The following is a 12801-nucleotide window of genomic DNA, read 5'->3' as shown; positions in this document are numbered from 1 at the left end:
CCGGCAATAGGGATTGCTTTCCTATGAGACGCTGTGTTTTGCAAAAGTCAAGCGAATGGTGTCTGCACGATCACCAACGTGGCATCGAAGGTAGTTTAATGTAACTAGGTTTAAAGATGTAGGATGAACAGATTGAAAAACAAAATATCAAAAGGCGAAAGGAAATACCCCTGCCGAAACCCGGGATCGAACCAGGGACCTTTAGATCTTCAGTCTAACGCTCTCCCAACTGAGCTATTTCGGCTTCTTGGAAACCGTTTCTTGTCATTTGACATCTTAAAACTTTTTTTTTGTCTTAGAACCATTTCTCAGGTCGATTTAATTGGAAGATAATTATCTGAAATAATTTGTATATAACCGATTGTCCAAGGATGCACACGGGAAGAAAATGGGGGGGAACGTTTAAAATCTTTCCACTTTCTGCAAAGGAAAAAAACAACAACCAACAGGTAAAAAAGGTATTTACTACTACGAGATTTGTACTTGGCCTATTTAGCCAATAAGCAGCCGCACTTCTCAAATTGGGCCAATGAGACGTTCCATCTGAAAAGCACCAATGGGAACGCCGAGGCTCGATAAAAATTGAAACTTGGTGGCTTCTCTTCCAATAGCGTAAAGAGAGGGCGCTTTCCCGCCAATCGCGGCTGAGGATTTTGAAACCGCTCATTTGCATACGCGCCCTATAAATAAAGGAAAGGTGTCTCCTTGCCTTTCATTTATCTCATCGTTCTTACGCGGAGGTGTTTCGCTGACCAGGATGCCAGAGCCGGCTAAATCTGCCCCAGTGCCCAAAAAAGGCTCCAAAAAGGCCATCACTAAGACGCAGAAGAAAGGGGACAAGAAGCGCAAGAAGAGCCGCAAGGAGAGCTACTCCATCTACGTCTACAAGGTCCTCAAGCAGGTCCACCCCGACACCGGCATCTCCTCCAAGGCCATGAGCATCATGAACTCCTTCGTCAACGACATCTTCGAGCGCATTGCCGCCGAGGCTTCCCGACTGGCTCACTACAACAAGCGCTCCACCATCACCTCCCGCGAGGTCCAGACGGCCGTCCGCCTCCTCCTGCCCGGAGAGCTCGCCAAGCACGCCGTCTCCGAGGGGACCAAAGCCGTCACCAAGTACACCAGCTCCAAGTAGCTTCTCTCCCCGCGGCCATCCCCGAATTCCCTTTTATTGCACCAAAGGCTCTTTTAAGAGCCACCCACTTTCTCAAAAAAAAGAGCCACTTCGCTTGAAAAAAGTTTTAAAATGCCGGTTTGCAAAATTGTTAAGATTTTATTGCCCTGTATAGCAAGCAAAGCATTCCTAGGGAACTCTTTAAATCTGTAGGATAACACTTTTGGCTGCCTTATATATAGAACAGAATAACAGTTGGAAGGGACCTTGGAGGTCTTCTAGTCCAACCCCGTGCTTAGGCAGGAAACCTACACCACTTCAGACAGGGTTATCTAATCTCTTCTTAAAACTTTCAGGGTTCAGTTTCCCCAGGTAAGTTGTTCCACTGATTCATTGTTCTCACTGCCAGGTAAATTTTCCTTAGTTGCTTCTCTCCTTGATTAATTTCCACCCATTGCTTCGTATACTGCCTTAAGGTGCTTTGGAGAATAGTTTGACTCCCTCTTCTTTGTGGCAACCCTGAGATATTGGAACACTGCTATCATGTCTCCCCTAGTCCTTCTTTCTATTAAACTAAACATACCCAGTTCCTGCAACCGTTCTTCATATGTTTTAGTCTCCAGTCCTCTAATCCTCTTTGATGTGCTTCTCGGTACTCTTTCTGGAGTCTCCGTATCTTTTCTACATCGTGGTGACCAAAACTGAATGCCGTATTCCAAGTGTGGGTTTACCAAGGTAATTATTAAGTGGTATTAACACTTCACGTGATCTTGATTCTATCCCTCTGTTTATGCAGCCTAAAACTGTATTGGCTTTATTTGGCAGCTGCTGTAAAGTTTAAAAAATGCTGTAAAAATGTAAATTAGGCTGTAGCAAATTCTTCAACTTGGCTGTTCCCCAATAGTCTCGTTGGCCAAAAAAAAAGCAGGCATAATTAACCAGGATAGGCAAGGAACAGTCTGTCTTTGAAAGGTAGATACCGTACTTTGAATCTAAGGGGAATGCAAGAGCAGGCATTAGGCTTTACTTTTGTGTTCTTAAGTGCAACGCTTGAAACATTTGCTCACGGGGGAGCCAGAAACATTTTGCCAATTGATTCTTTAACAAGGTTTAACTTATAGGGAAGTTTAAAGGGACCTCTCAAGGTAGTGCTCCTGGTTCCTGTAATCTGCGATTTTTCCTTTGGAAATCCATTCTTATGTTCCCTGTGAGTCCCTTGGACTGCAAGACAATCAGGTTTAGGTTTTGTTTTATTTATATGCCGCCCTATTCCCAGCGGGACTCAGGGCGGCGCACAAACTCAAGGGGGGAAAGGGAAAGACAAAAACTACAAATACAAGCATTTAAAAATAACCAACAGACACACAAATCGAGAGGGGAAGGGAACTCATCAACCCCAGGCCTGCTGACACAGCCAGGTTTTAACGGCTTTTCGGAAGGCCTGGAGAGAGGTGAGGGTCCAAATCTCTGCGGGGAGTTCATTCCAAAGGGCCGGCGCTGCCACAGAGAAGGCCCTCCCCCGGGTAGTAGCCAGATGGCATTGGCTGGTCGACGGAACTTGGAGGGTCAGTCCTAGAGGAGATTAACCCTGACTGCTCTTTAGAGGGCCGGATCCTGAAGAGGAAACTCAAATACTTTGGCCACCTAATGAGAAGGAAGGGCTCATCAGAGAAGAGCCTCATGCTGGGAATGATTGAGGGCAAAACAAGAAGGGGACGGCAGAGAATGAGGTGGCTGGATGGAGTCACCGAAGCAGTCAACATGAGCTTAAATGGACTCCAGAGAATGGTAGTGATGAAAGAAATGTCCTTCTGGGTTCGGCTCCAACTGGGTAAAAAGACACTGGAGACATGGAGGCTGCTTGGAAAGATGGTTTATTGGTGGACAGGACCACATGGCTTGAGTCCTGAACAGAAAAGGTGATCACATGCTTCAATGTTGGTGGAGAAAAAAGAAGGAAGGACTGGGATGCTGAGTCCCCGGTTTTACGCCCTCTCTGGCCTTTGATCTTGATCTTGATCTTGTATTCTGATTGGTTGTCAGACTCCCATGGGCCCATGCAGGGGCAACTCTCTAGGCTGTCTTTTGAATCCAGGTTTGGTTGAGTTCTCAGATGCCATGTGGTGAGTTGGGTAAAGGGCCAATATTATCATGCCTTAATCTCATCACTCTGGATCTGAAGGGGAGAACCCTTTATTATGTAAAGTGGACTAGCTCAGGCTTTAATGGCTCATTGACAAAAGGGGATGGGCAGGAAGCTGCAGGAAGTTTCTCTTTAAAAGGTTTCTCCCTTTCACATCCAGGGAAATATAATATTCTGCCTTTTCAACATTTCCTAGGATATTTCATTTCTCTGGGAGAGGGCTGGGTGATAACTTTCCATAGTAGAGAACAGGAAAGCCTGGAGCGATCGTGGGTGCACCTCGGTTCACCCACGTAACACCTATCCTCCGCGAGCTGCACTGGCTGCCTGTTGATCTCCGGGTGCGATTCAAGGTGCTACTTATCACCTACAAAGCCCTTCATGGTACTGGACCTGGGTACTTGAGAGACCGCCTACTGCCAATTACCTCCACTAGACCGATACGATCCCATAGATTAGGCCTCCTCCGAATTCCATCATCTAGCCAGTGTAGACTGGCAACTACCCGGAGGAGAGCCTTCTCGGTGGCTGCTCTGACCCTCTGGAACGAACTCCCCGTGGAGATTCGGACCCTCACCACCCTCCAGTCCTTCCGCGCCGCCTTAAAGATCTGGCTGTCCTGGCTGGCCTGGGGTTAAGACTCTAACCCCACTCGAATTGTGTGGCTGTTGTGTTTTTTTAATATGTTGTATTGTCTGTATGTTGGAAACTGTTTGTTCTTCCCCCTCCCCCCCCCCGCTTTTTTGAACTGTGAGCCGCCCTGAGTCCCCCCAGGGAAAAGGGCGGCATACAAATAAAGGGAAAATGAAATGAAATGGAGGACCATTGTCCTTGGGGTTACAATGAGTTGGACATGACTTCACAACAACTTCCATTCAAAGGGTAATGGCTAAAAGTCATTCCATTTCCCATTATCTTGTCAGAGCTGAAGAAGTTTCTTGGATGAGAAGCGAAGTATCTTCAGAAGAAAAAAATGAGAAAGTCCAGTTGCCTCCTGAAAAAGCATATTTGGGACAACCATTACTTTGGTTGGGTGTCTGAGAATAACATCCTGGCTAGGGCTGTCCCAAAGGTGCTTTTCTTTAAATTGTAAGAAGTTATCACCCAGCCCTCTCCCAGAAAAAAATGAAATATCCTAGGAAATATTGAAAAGGCAGAATATTTCTCTGGATGTGAAAAGGCAGAAACATATTTTAAAAGACAGAATAGCTGCCAGCTTCCTGCCCATCCCCATTGGTCAATGTGCCATTAAAGCCTGAGCTAGTCCAGCTATTACATAATAAAGAGTTCTCCCCTTCAGCTCCAAAGTGATGGGATTAAGGCATGATAATATTGGCCCTTTACCCAACTCGCCACATGTCATCTGAGAATCAACCAAACCTGGATTCAAAACCCAGCCTAGACAGTTGTCCCAGCATGGGCCCATGGGAGTCTGACAACCAATCAGAATACAAGATCAAAGGCCAGAGTGGGCATAAAACCAGGGACTCAGCTTCTCTTCCTCCCTTCCCTTCCCTTCTCTTCTCCACCAACATTGAAGCATGTGATCACCTTTTCTGTTCAGGACTCACTCAAGCCATGTGGTCCTGTCCACCATTAAAACCATCTTTCCAAGCAGCCTCCATGTCTCCAGTGTCTTTTTCCCCACTTGGAGCCGAACCCAGAAGGACATTTCTTCCAACAAAATGATAACTGGACTTTCTTAGGTTTTTCTTGAACAAATCTTGGACTTCTCTTCCAAGAAGGTTAAGAAAGTGGTGGGGAATGGAAGGATTTATTCTGTTCTCAGCCAGCCTCTCCTTAATAGTCTTGAGAGTTGTTAAAAGCACTGGGGGTGGTGGTGTTAATCTGTGGCCACAGAGTCATCTGAATCAGGTTGCAAAGGGGTGTGGGACCATTTTGGGAGAGCTGAAAGGGCTGTGTTGTAAGTAGGTGGTGTCATGTCCTTCCCCTTCTGTTAAAGGAGGACCTCTTTGACTCATCTTTCAAACCAGTAGTCCTTTCTGTCCAGGCTCTGAACCTTCAAAGCAGGCAATATTCCCCATCACTCCATTAGACCTGAAGAAGCTTCTTGGATGAGAAGTGAAAGATCTTCAGTCAGAAGAAAGCTGGAAAGGGACCCTTCTAGGGAGGTCTTCTAGTCTAGCCCCCTGCTCAAGCAAGAAAGTGGCATGCAGAGCCATCCCTCCGGGCACGACAGTTGCTCTTTGCGCTGGCCAACTTTTCTTCATACACGCGTGGGAGCACTGCAAACTGGGAGAACAGCTCCCTGGCACGCATGTGCATGCTGGGAAACTGAGCTTCCAGTTTCCGGTGCGCATATCAGGGATGGGTTCCTGCCAGTTCTAACCTCTTCTATAGAAGAGGTTCCACAAATCTACAGTGCTGTTTAGAACTGGTTCCAGCTCCCTCCCACCACCCGTCCACACATCATCAAGATGAAGAGCGAGAAGAGGAATTCTGGGAGTTGAAGTCCACAAGTCTTAAAGCTGTCAAGTTTGAACACCCCTGGGATTTTTTTTCAAAAGGGTTAGGGATGCAAGGGTCTGGTTGTCCGTTAGACTGCCATGGGTTTATGCAGGGGTCATAGCTAACTTTTGAGGTTGTATGAATTAAGTTTGATTGAAGCCTGGACTCTCTGAGATGATGTAATGTATCCTGAGAGCGTGTTGGGTCATCCCTATTGTGCCTAATGGCTTTCCTGGTTTGGATCCTGAGTGATCCTACCATTCTACCTAATTCTGCCTTGAGTTCAAAATATCCTGTCTTGAAGGGATTACCCAATCTGCATTATTAAAAGCTGGCCTCAGTTTAGTATCTGGTTGGGAGCAAGGAACTGTAGTTCTAGGTTCATTTCTCCTTTTTCATCCAGGGAAATAAAATATTCTGCCTTTTTAATATTTCCTAAAATATTTCACTCTTCTGTAGGAAGTTGGCACCTTCCCCTCTACAGTGCTGTTTAGAACCGGTTCCAGCTCCCTCCCCCCCCCCCGCCCATCCACACATCATCAAGATGAAGAGCGAGAGAAGGAATTCTGGGAGTTGAAGTCCACAAGTCTTAAAGCTGTCAACTTCGAACACCCCTGGGGATTTTTTTTCTAAAGGGTTAGGAGTGCAAGGGTCTTGTAACTTGACAGCTTTAAGACTTGCGTGCTTCAAATGCCAGAGTTTTTGAGCCAACATTTTGGTTGCTAAGCAAGAGCATTGTTAAGTGAGTTTCACCACATTTTACAAGTTGGCCATGCCCACCCAGTCACATGGCTGCCAAGCCACCCCCTCACCTGGTCACATGGCTGGCAAACCACTCCCACAAAGCAGGCCACACCTACAGAAGAGGTTCTAAAAAAATTTGAAACCTCCCACTGGGTAGATGCTAACTTTCTACAACCCTTGGAATGGAATGGGAGTAGGAATGGATTTCCAGAGGAAAAATTGACTACAGGAACCATCGGCACTATTCAGATGACCCTGAGGACACAGATAAACCTCCAAGTGGCCTCAAGGACCCTCTAAAACTGTGATGGTGAACCTTTGACAGGTGGCACACAGGTGGCATGAAGAAATCTCTCTGCGGGCACGCAAGCCATCGCCCCAGCTCAGCTCCACTGTGCATGTGTGTGCACCTTGCGCCGGCCAGGTATTTTTTGCGTCTGTGCCACACACATGTTGGGGTCATGCGCGCATGCGCGGGGAGTGGTGGGGGGTGTCACAGGCGGATTGCATTATGGGAGCGCTGTCAGCAGGCAGCGACCAAACGTTTAGCCCTCACTGCTCTAAAAGGATGCAAATGACCAGCTGTCTGCAAGGAATATAAATCAGTCTTCCCCACCATCCTGTCAGAACTGAAGAAGCTTCTTGGATGAGAAGCGAAATGTCTTCAAAAGAAAAAAAACAAGAAAGTCTGATTTTCAGTTGCCTCCTGAAAAAGAACCTTTGCTTGCCTTGCTTTTTATTTATTGTTAGTTTAATATTTTTAATGCAAACAAACATAGACATATAAATCAAAATAAAAAGAAAGAAAGAAAGAAAGAAAGAAAGAAAGAAAGAAAGAAAGAAAGAAAGAAAGAAAGAAAAGGGGGCAAAACTAATATTACAGTTCACCCCTCCACCCCTGGAGACCTTGGTTTTCCCCCCCTTATATTTCTTCTTGTTTCTTGTTTTTTTCTTAAAGGGCAGTAAAAAAGGAAAAATTAGCCTCATTTTCCCCAAGTTAGAATTAAGACTTTAAATAGGTGACTTATATTTCCCCCAAAGGGCAACACTTAAGTGTTATTGTACCTACCTGTTTCTAAAGGAAAAAGTATGCGGACAATGAGATGCTTGCTAAAAATATATTTTAAATCCATGTTTAATATTTGATATCGGAAGGAAAAATATCAGTTCTCTTTTTGGAGTGAGTGAAAGAATTCAGGAAGTCAAAGGGAGTCATTTAGAGGGATTTTTCAGCCCATTCCTCGTTAGTATAGTGGTAAGTATCCCCGCCTGTCACGCGGGAGACCGGGGTTCGATTCCCCGACGGGGAGAGGTGATTTTTTCCCCCTCTTTCTCTCCAATTACCTTTTGCAAAATTCAATGCAGCCAAAAGCGCCTTTCTCCGAGGATTTAACCTTGCAGGAAAGGTTTTGGGAAGATGTGATCTCGGAGAGGGGAGGAAAGCTGCACGATCCTCTATCAAAGCGGTTTTATAGCAACGGGGTCTGGCTTGGGGAATTCTGGGAGTTGGAAATCCAGACGTCTTAAAGTGGCTAATAAGAAATCCTGCTCTATACTATAAAATTAAAATAAATCACTATTTCTCTTTTCAGAGACAGTTTGTTATTAAATTACTGCCAGAAAAGAAAAATTAGGCTGTGCCTTTATTTGGATTCATCGGCATTGGATTCGTTTGCTTTGAAGGTCAGAACATTGTCACATTCTTAATCCTCTTTCAAATCTTGGGTAAAAGTTCACGCTAAACGATCGGCTGTTTCTTCGTGGAGGTCTCTGTGGCGCAATCGGTTAGCGCGTTCGGCTGTTAACCGAAAGGTTGGTGGTTCGAGCCCACCCAGGGACGCTTTGAGTTTTTTTATTTTTAGGAAAAATGAGAAAGATCAGAAATAGAACTGCTTATTATGATAAGTCCACTGGATTTCATTTTGCCATCTCTGGTTTTAAAGCGATTATTCCAGCATCAGCATTTGTGAACTAGAGTTAGATGTATATACTGCAGTGTATGCCTGTAGTTTTTATATATACATTTATTATAATTAATGTAATGTATGTTTTCTCTTCCTGCACTGAATGCCTTTCGTTTACAAAGGCTCATACTGGGATAAATGTATGTAATTATGTATGTATGTATACACACACACAATATGTGGTCTTGGGGTGTGTGTATGTGTGTGTGTGGTCAGCTTTGAGAAACTGCAAGGGCCTTAGTAGGAACTAGCTGGATACCCGTGCTTCATGATGAAGCTATGTGATTGGGAAATGCAGAAGAAATCCGGTTCACTCCGGTTCAATCTGTTGGTACAATGGTGGCCAGTGATTGAAACCCATAAGGGAATATTGTTCCCACCGCCTTGAGTCCAGAAGCAGTTCCATAGGTGGAAGGCATAGACATGTTGGTGGGGTACCGACGTTTAATACTGTAAGGAGCCACAGACCGCTTCTGAGTGAAGGCGTGGAACGTCTGCCAGTTTGAACTGAGGTAACAGAATGTGAGGCAACTGGCAGTCAGAACAGAGTTCTTTTCAGGTGGGGCGGGAGCAGTGGTGGGTTTCAAAAAATTTTGGAACCTCTTCTGTAGGTGTGGCCTGCTTTCTGGGTCCACTGGTGGAACCTCTTCTAACCGGTTCGGTAGATTTGACGAACCGGTTCTACCGAATAGGTGCGAACTGGTAGGAACTCACCTCTGGGCGGGAGAGTAGAATTCCTTAGCTTCAGAGTGTGTTAATTACGGTATAAGAAATACTAATGATCTGATGGTCATTTCGAAAAATCCTTTCTTCGTGAGCACCTAGAAGCCAAGAGGAAGATATGTGCCAAATTTTAAGTTTGTAGGCTACCATCCTGAACGTTTCAAGATTTGCACCATAAAATAACTTCATAGTTGTCAGCCAACTTAATTGTTTTCTACCAACAATTAAGGCAGGGATGCAAACATAGTTTATTATTCAGCTGATTACTCAGATTCCATCCTATTCCTTCAGGGGAACAATTCAAGCTGTTGTAAACACCCAGCTAATCATACTTTGGATGTGTGTGGTGTGCATACAGCCTACAAAGCTAACCACCAACTAAAAAATAATAATCTTGGGTTACTATTATTTGAGGGAAGCTTGAGAGAGGAGGGGATTGACAACATGAGCGATTGTGTAGTAAACAGATTGAAAAAGGGTGTTGGAAGAAAAATCCACCTGGTTCAGTTCCAAGCTGGGAGAAAGGCTCTGGAAATAAGATGATTGGAAGGAAAGTTTATGGATGAGCAGAACCAGCATGTCTTTCTGGGGCAGCTGAAAAATTAGCTTTATACTGTTTCTGAAAAGCTGCAGGGAGTTGTGCAATGTAATGAGAGCCCGTGTCTTTTGCTATTATTTTTTTTGGAAATGTTTTTTTTTAATTAAACAAACAATACACAAAATAATCATCTTACATTACATCTTGTAGAAAGTGTGTCAATTGGTTACAATTAGCTTTCGTGCATCTCTTCCACAGTCATTACTTACATTCATATCAAATGTCAAAGTTCTTAATGAGTCTTACTTTCAACATATTATAGTTCTCATTTGACTGAAATTGTTTTAGTGTCCTTTTGCCTAGAATAATCCATAGTTAAAAACACAACCACCTGATGGCATTTTATTAATTATTTCAAAATCATCCAATAACCTTAAACCTTTATAACATATTCTAAACAACAGTTAGTTGACAAGGTTTCTAAGCCCTTTCCCCCCACCCCCCAAGTCACTGTTTACAATTTGTGTCCAGGTTCCTTTTGTTATGGTAGTACATATATATATGTAGATACTTTATTGCCCTTATCAATTATTTATTTAATATAACAATCTATAAGTTACTAAATTTCTTACTAATTATAAAACGTAGTTACATTTTTTGTTATCTACTTTCATATATCCAATAACATTACACCTTAATAACATATTCAAAGTAAGAAATAATTAATTTTCTAAACCTTTTTTCCCCAAATCATTGTTTGCAATTTATATCCAAATTCTTTATGTTAAACTAGTACATACTGTATGTATGTGTGTGTGTGTGTGTGTGTGTGTATGTATGTATGTATGTATATATATATATATATATATATATATATATATATATATATATATATATATAAACTACATCTCTTATCATTAATTAACAACATTTCTAAGCCTTTTTTTCCAAGTCACTATTTACAATTTATATCCAAGTTCCTTATATTAAACCAGTACATATATATGTCATTAACTATATCTCTTATCATTTCATTATTATTGTTATCATTAATATTTTTAACACAATCATTTATTACTTATATCCAGCTTCCTCACCTTCAGCCAACATAGAAATATACCTTATCACCATTATCAACTATTTATTTAAGCAAGCAATCTTAAAATTACTAAATTCCTACTTACTAATCATCAAACTTAGCTATTTTTTTTAATTATCAATTTTCATATATCAACCTGTATCCTTCCAGAAGGCATATAGTCTTATTTCTTTTGCCATTTGTGGAGTTAATTTTCTGCTTATTTCCTTGGTAAAGTTTATATGGACATCTATTTCTCCGCACCTTGTTGTCTATTGGATCTCTCAGGTAATCTCGGTGCCCTTTTGCTACTTTAATTGATGTATCTTTGATTATCAATCCTGCTTCTGATAAAATTTTTCTCTTTAAAACCATCATTTTTTCTCTTTTTTCTTCTTTTGTGTCTTGAAAATTGAGGTAGTGATCCGGACCATCGAGTTTCCCTCTCCATTCTCCCACATTTTCCCTTTCAAGTACTTTCACTTCAGGAATCAAATCATTATAGCAATAGCAATAGCAATAGCAGTAGACTTATATACCGCTTCATAGGCCTTTCAGGCCTCTCTAAGCGGTTTACAGAGAGTCAGCATATTGCCCCCAACAATCTGGGTCCTCATTTTACCCACCTCCGAAGGATGGAAGGCTGAGTCAACCCTGAGCCGGTGAGATTTGAACCGCTGACCTGCTGATCTAGCAGTAGCCTGCAGTGCTGCATTTAACCACTGCGCCACCTTGGCTCTTAGTTTTCTTATCTTTGTGTTCATTTTTCTCTTTAGTTTTTGGAGCTCCATCTCCCTCATTTTTTTGATATAAACTCCATCTTCTTTTCAATTCTCCAAGTTACCTCCAATAACTTTTGAATTACGTCCCAAATCTTTTGCAAAATTAAGGTTTCCTCTTCTGAAAATTGATCCATGTTTCCAAATTGTAAATTACTGTCACTCTAGCTTTAGTTTAAACACAAACTCATTTCCAATCTTCACAAGAAAGAGGCTTAACAACCATGTACCTAACGAAGACTGTAGTGATTCACTTAACTGTAGCAAGGTGAGGGGTAAAATGGAGCAAAATTCAAAACCAATTTCTCACTTAGAAAAAATACCTTTTGGGCTCAGTTGTGGTCCTGAATCAAGGACTGTCTGTGACAGGATTAAACAATCTAAACTAAATTTAAAATTTAAACCCCGATTTCACATATAAAAACCATAACTTGTTTCAAAATTGAGAAATTTAAATTTAACATTTCATTTAGGAATTTAAAAATACGAACTTGCATGCTCCTGTCTGTTTAGGAACTCCAAGTAGTAGACATTTATTACACATATTTAATCTGCCATTAAAAATAAGGGGGATGAAAGATAAAGAGGTTTATAAAAATGGTATTTACGATTTTCTGTATCTTAAAGATAATGGAAATAAGCCAGTTTTAGAGTCTGAAATTAAAAGCCTCACACAACTTGGCAGATTAAAAAAGCTCACTTTTAAAGGGAGTTCTTTCTGACTTCTTTTAGAGTCTCTAAAAGCTAACTCTGACTTGAAAGAACATTTTTTATAATTTGTTAAGGAGAAAACTAGAGACAACTTCCCACAAATCTAACCTTTCGGGAACCGGGAAATATTTCGCACTCTTGGTTTAAAAAAAAAGAAAAGAAAAGCTACTTTTGCTCATGAAAAAAATGCTAAATTAAGCCAACAAATAACATGGATTTAATTACTGAGCTATTCTAAAGAACAGCATCTAAGGATTTGCAGGGTCTGCAAAAAACGAAATGCTGATGGAGGAGGGGGGGGACTAGACCCTAAGCAACATTAAACAACTCAACACGAGCTTCCTCCACTCTCCTTTTCAGAAGGGGAACCCAGCATTTTTTTTCTACATACCAGACTACTTGATAACTTTATGTAAAGATTGTGCTGATTAAACACTGTTTGCATGATACAAGGATTTTGAGGACTTCCCAAGACAAAGGAAAAATTAAAGTGGATGGACCTTATCAGCCAGGAGGAAATGCAAGAAGTCTTTAT

The 12801-nt window shown here is 42.0% G+C and overlaps 1 protein-coding gene and 3 non-coding genes across 4 annotated transcripts; 3 read left to right on the top strand and 1 right to left on the bottom strand.

Annotated features, from left to right (window-relative positions):
• Positions 1–171: 171 nt before the first annotated feature.
• On the bottom strand, positions 172–244 carry TRNAF-GAA. Its single transcript has one exon. It is a non-coding gene; the product is annotated as a tRNA-Phe (tRNA).
• A 513-nt stretch (positions 245–757) lies between these two features.
• On the top strand, positions 758–1138 carry LOC116522404 (histone H2B 1/2/3/4/6-like). The gene has a single exon (XM_032237298.1). The coding sequence runs from the start codon at positions 758–760 to the stop codon at positions 1136–1138; it is 381 nt and encodes a 126-aa protein (XP_032093189.1).
• A 6573-nt stretch (positions 1139–7711) lies between these two features.
• Positions 7712–7783, top strand: TRNAD-GUC. Its single transcript has one exon. It is a non-coding gene; the product is annotated as a tRNA-Asp (tRNA).
• A 456-nt stretch (positions 7784–8239) lies between these two features.
• TRNAN-GUU lies at positions 8240–8313 on the top strand. Its single transcript has one exon. It is a non-coding gene; the product is annotated as a tRNA-Asn (tRNA).
• Positions 8314–12801: the final 4488 nt, after the last annotated feature.

Source organism: Thamnophis elegans, chromosome Z (genome assembly GCF_009769535.1).
Source record: "Thamnophis elegans isolate rThaEle1 chromosome Z, rThaEle1.pri, whole genome shotgun sequence".
NCBI lineage: Eukaryota > Metazoa > Chordata > Lepidosauria > Squamata > Colubridae > Thamnophis > Thamnophis elegans.
This window is presented reverse-complemented; position numbering and strand designations above follow the sequence as displayed.

What these genes read in the sequence shown, in the direction of transcription:
- LOC116522404 (XM_032237298.1), top strand. Translation starts at nt 758, where the DNA reads ATGCCAGAGCCGGCTAAATCTGCCCCAGTGCCCAAAAAAGGCTCCAAA.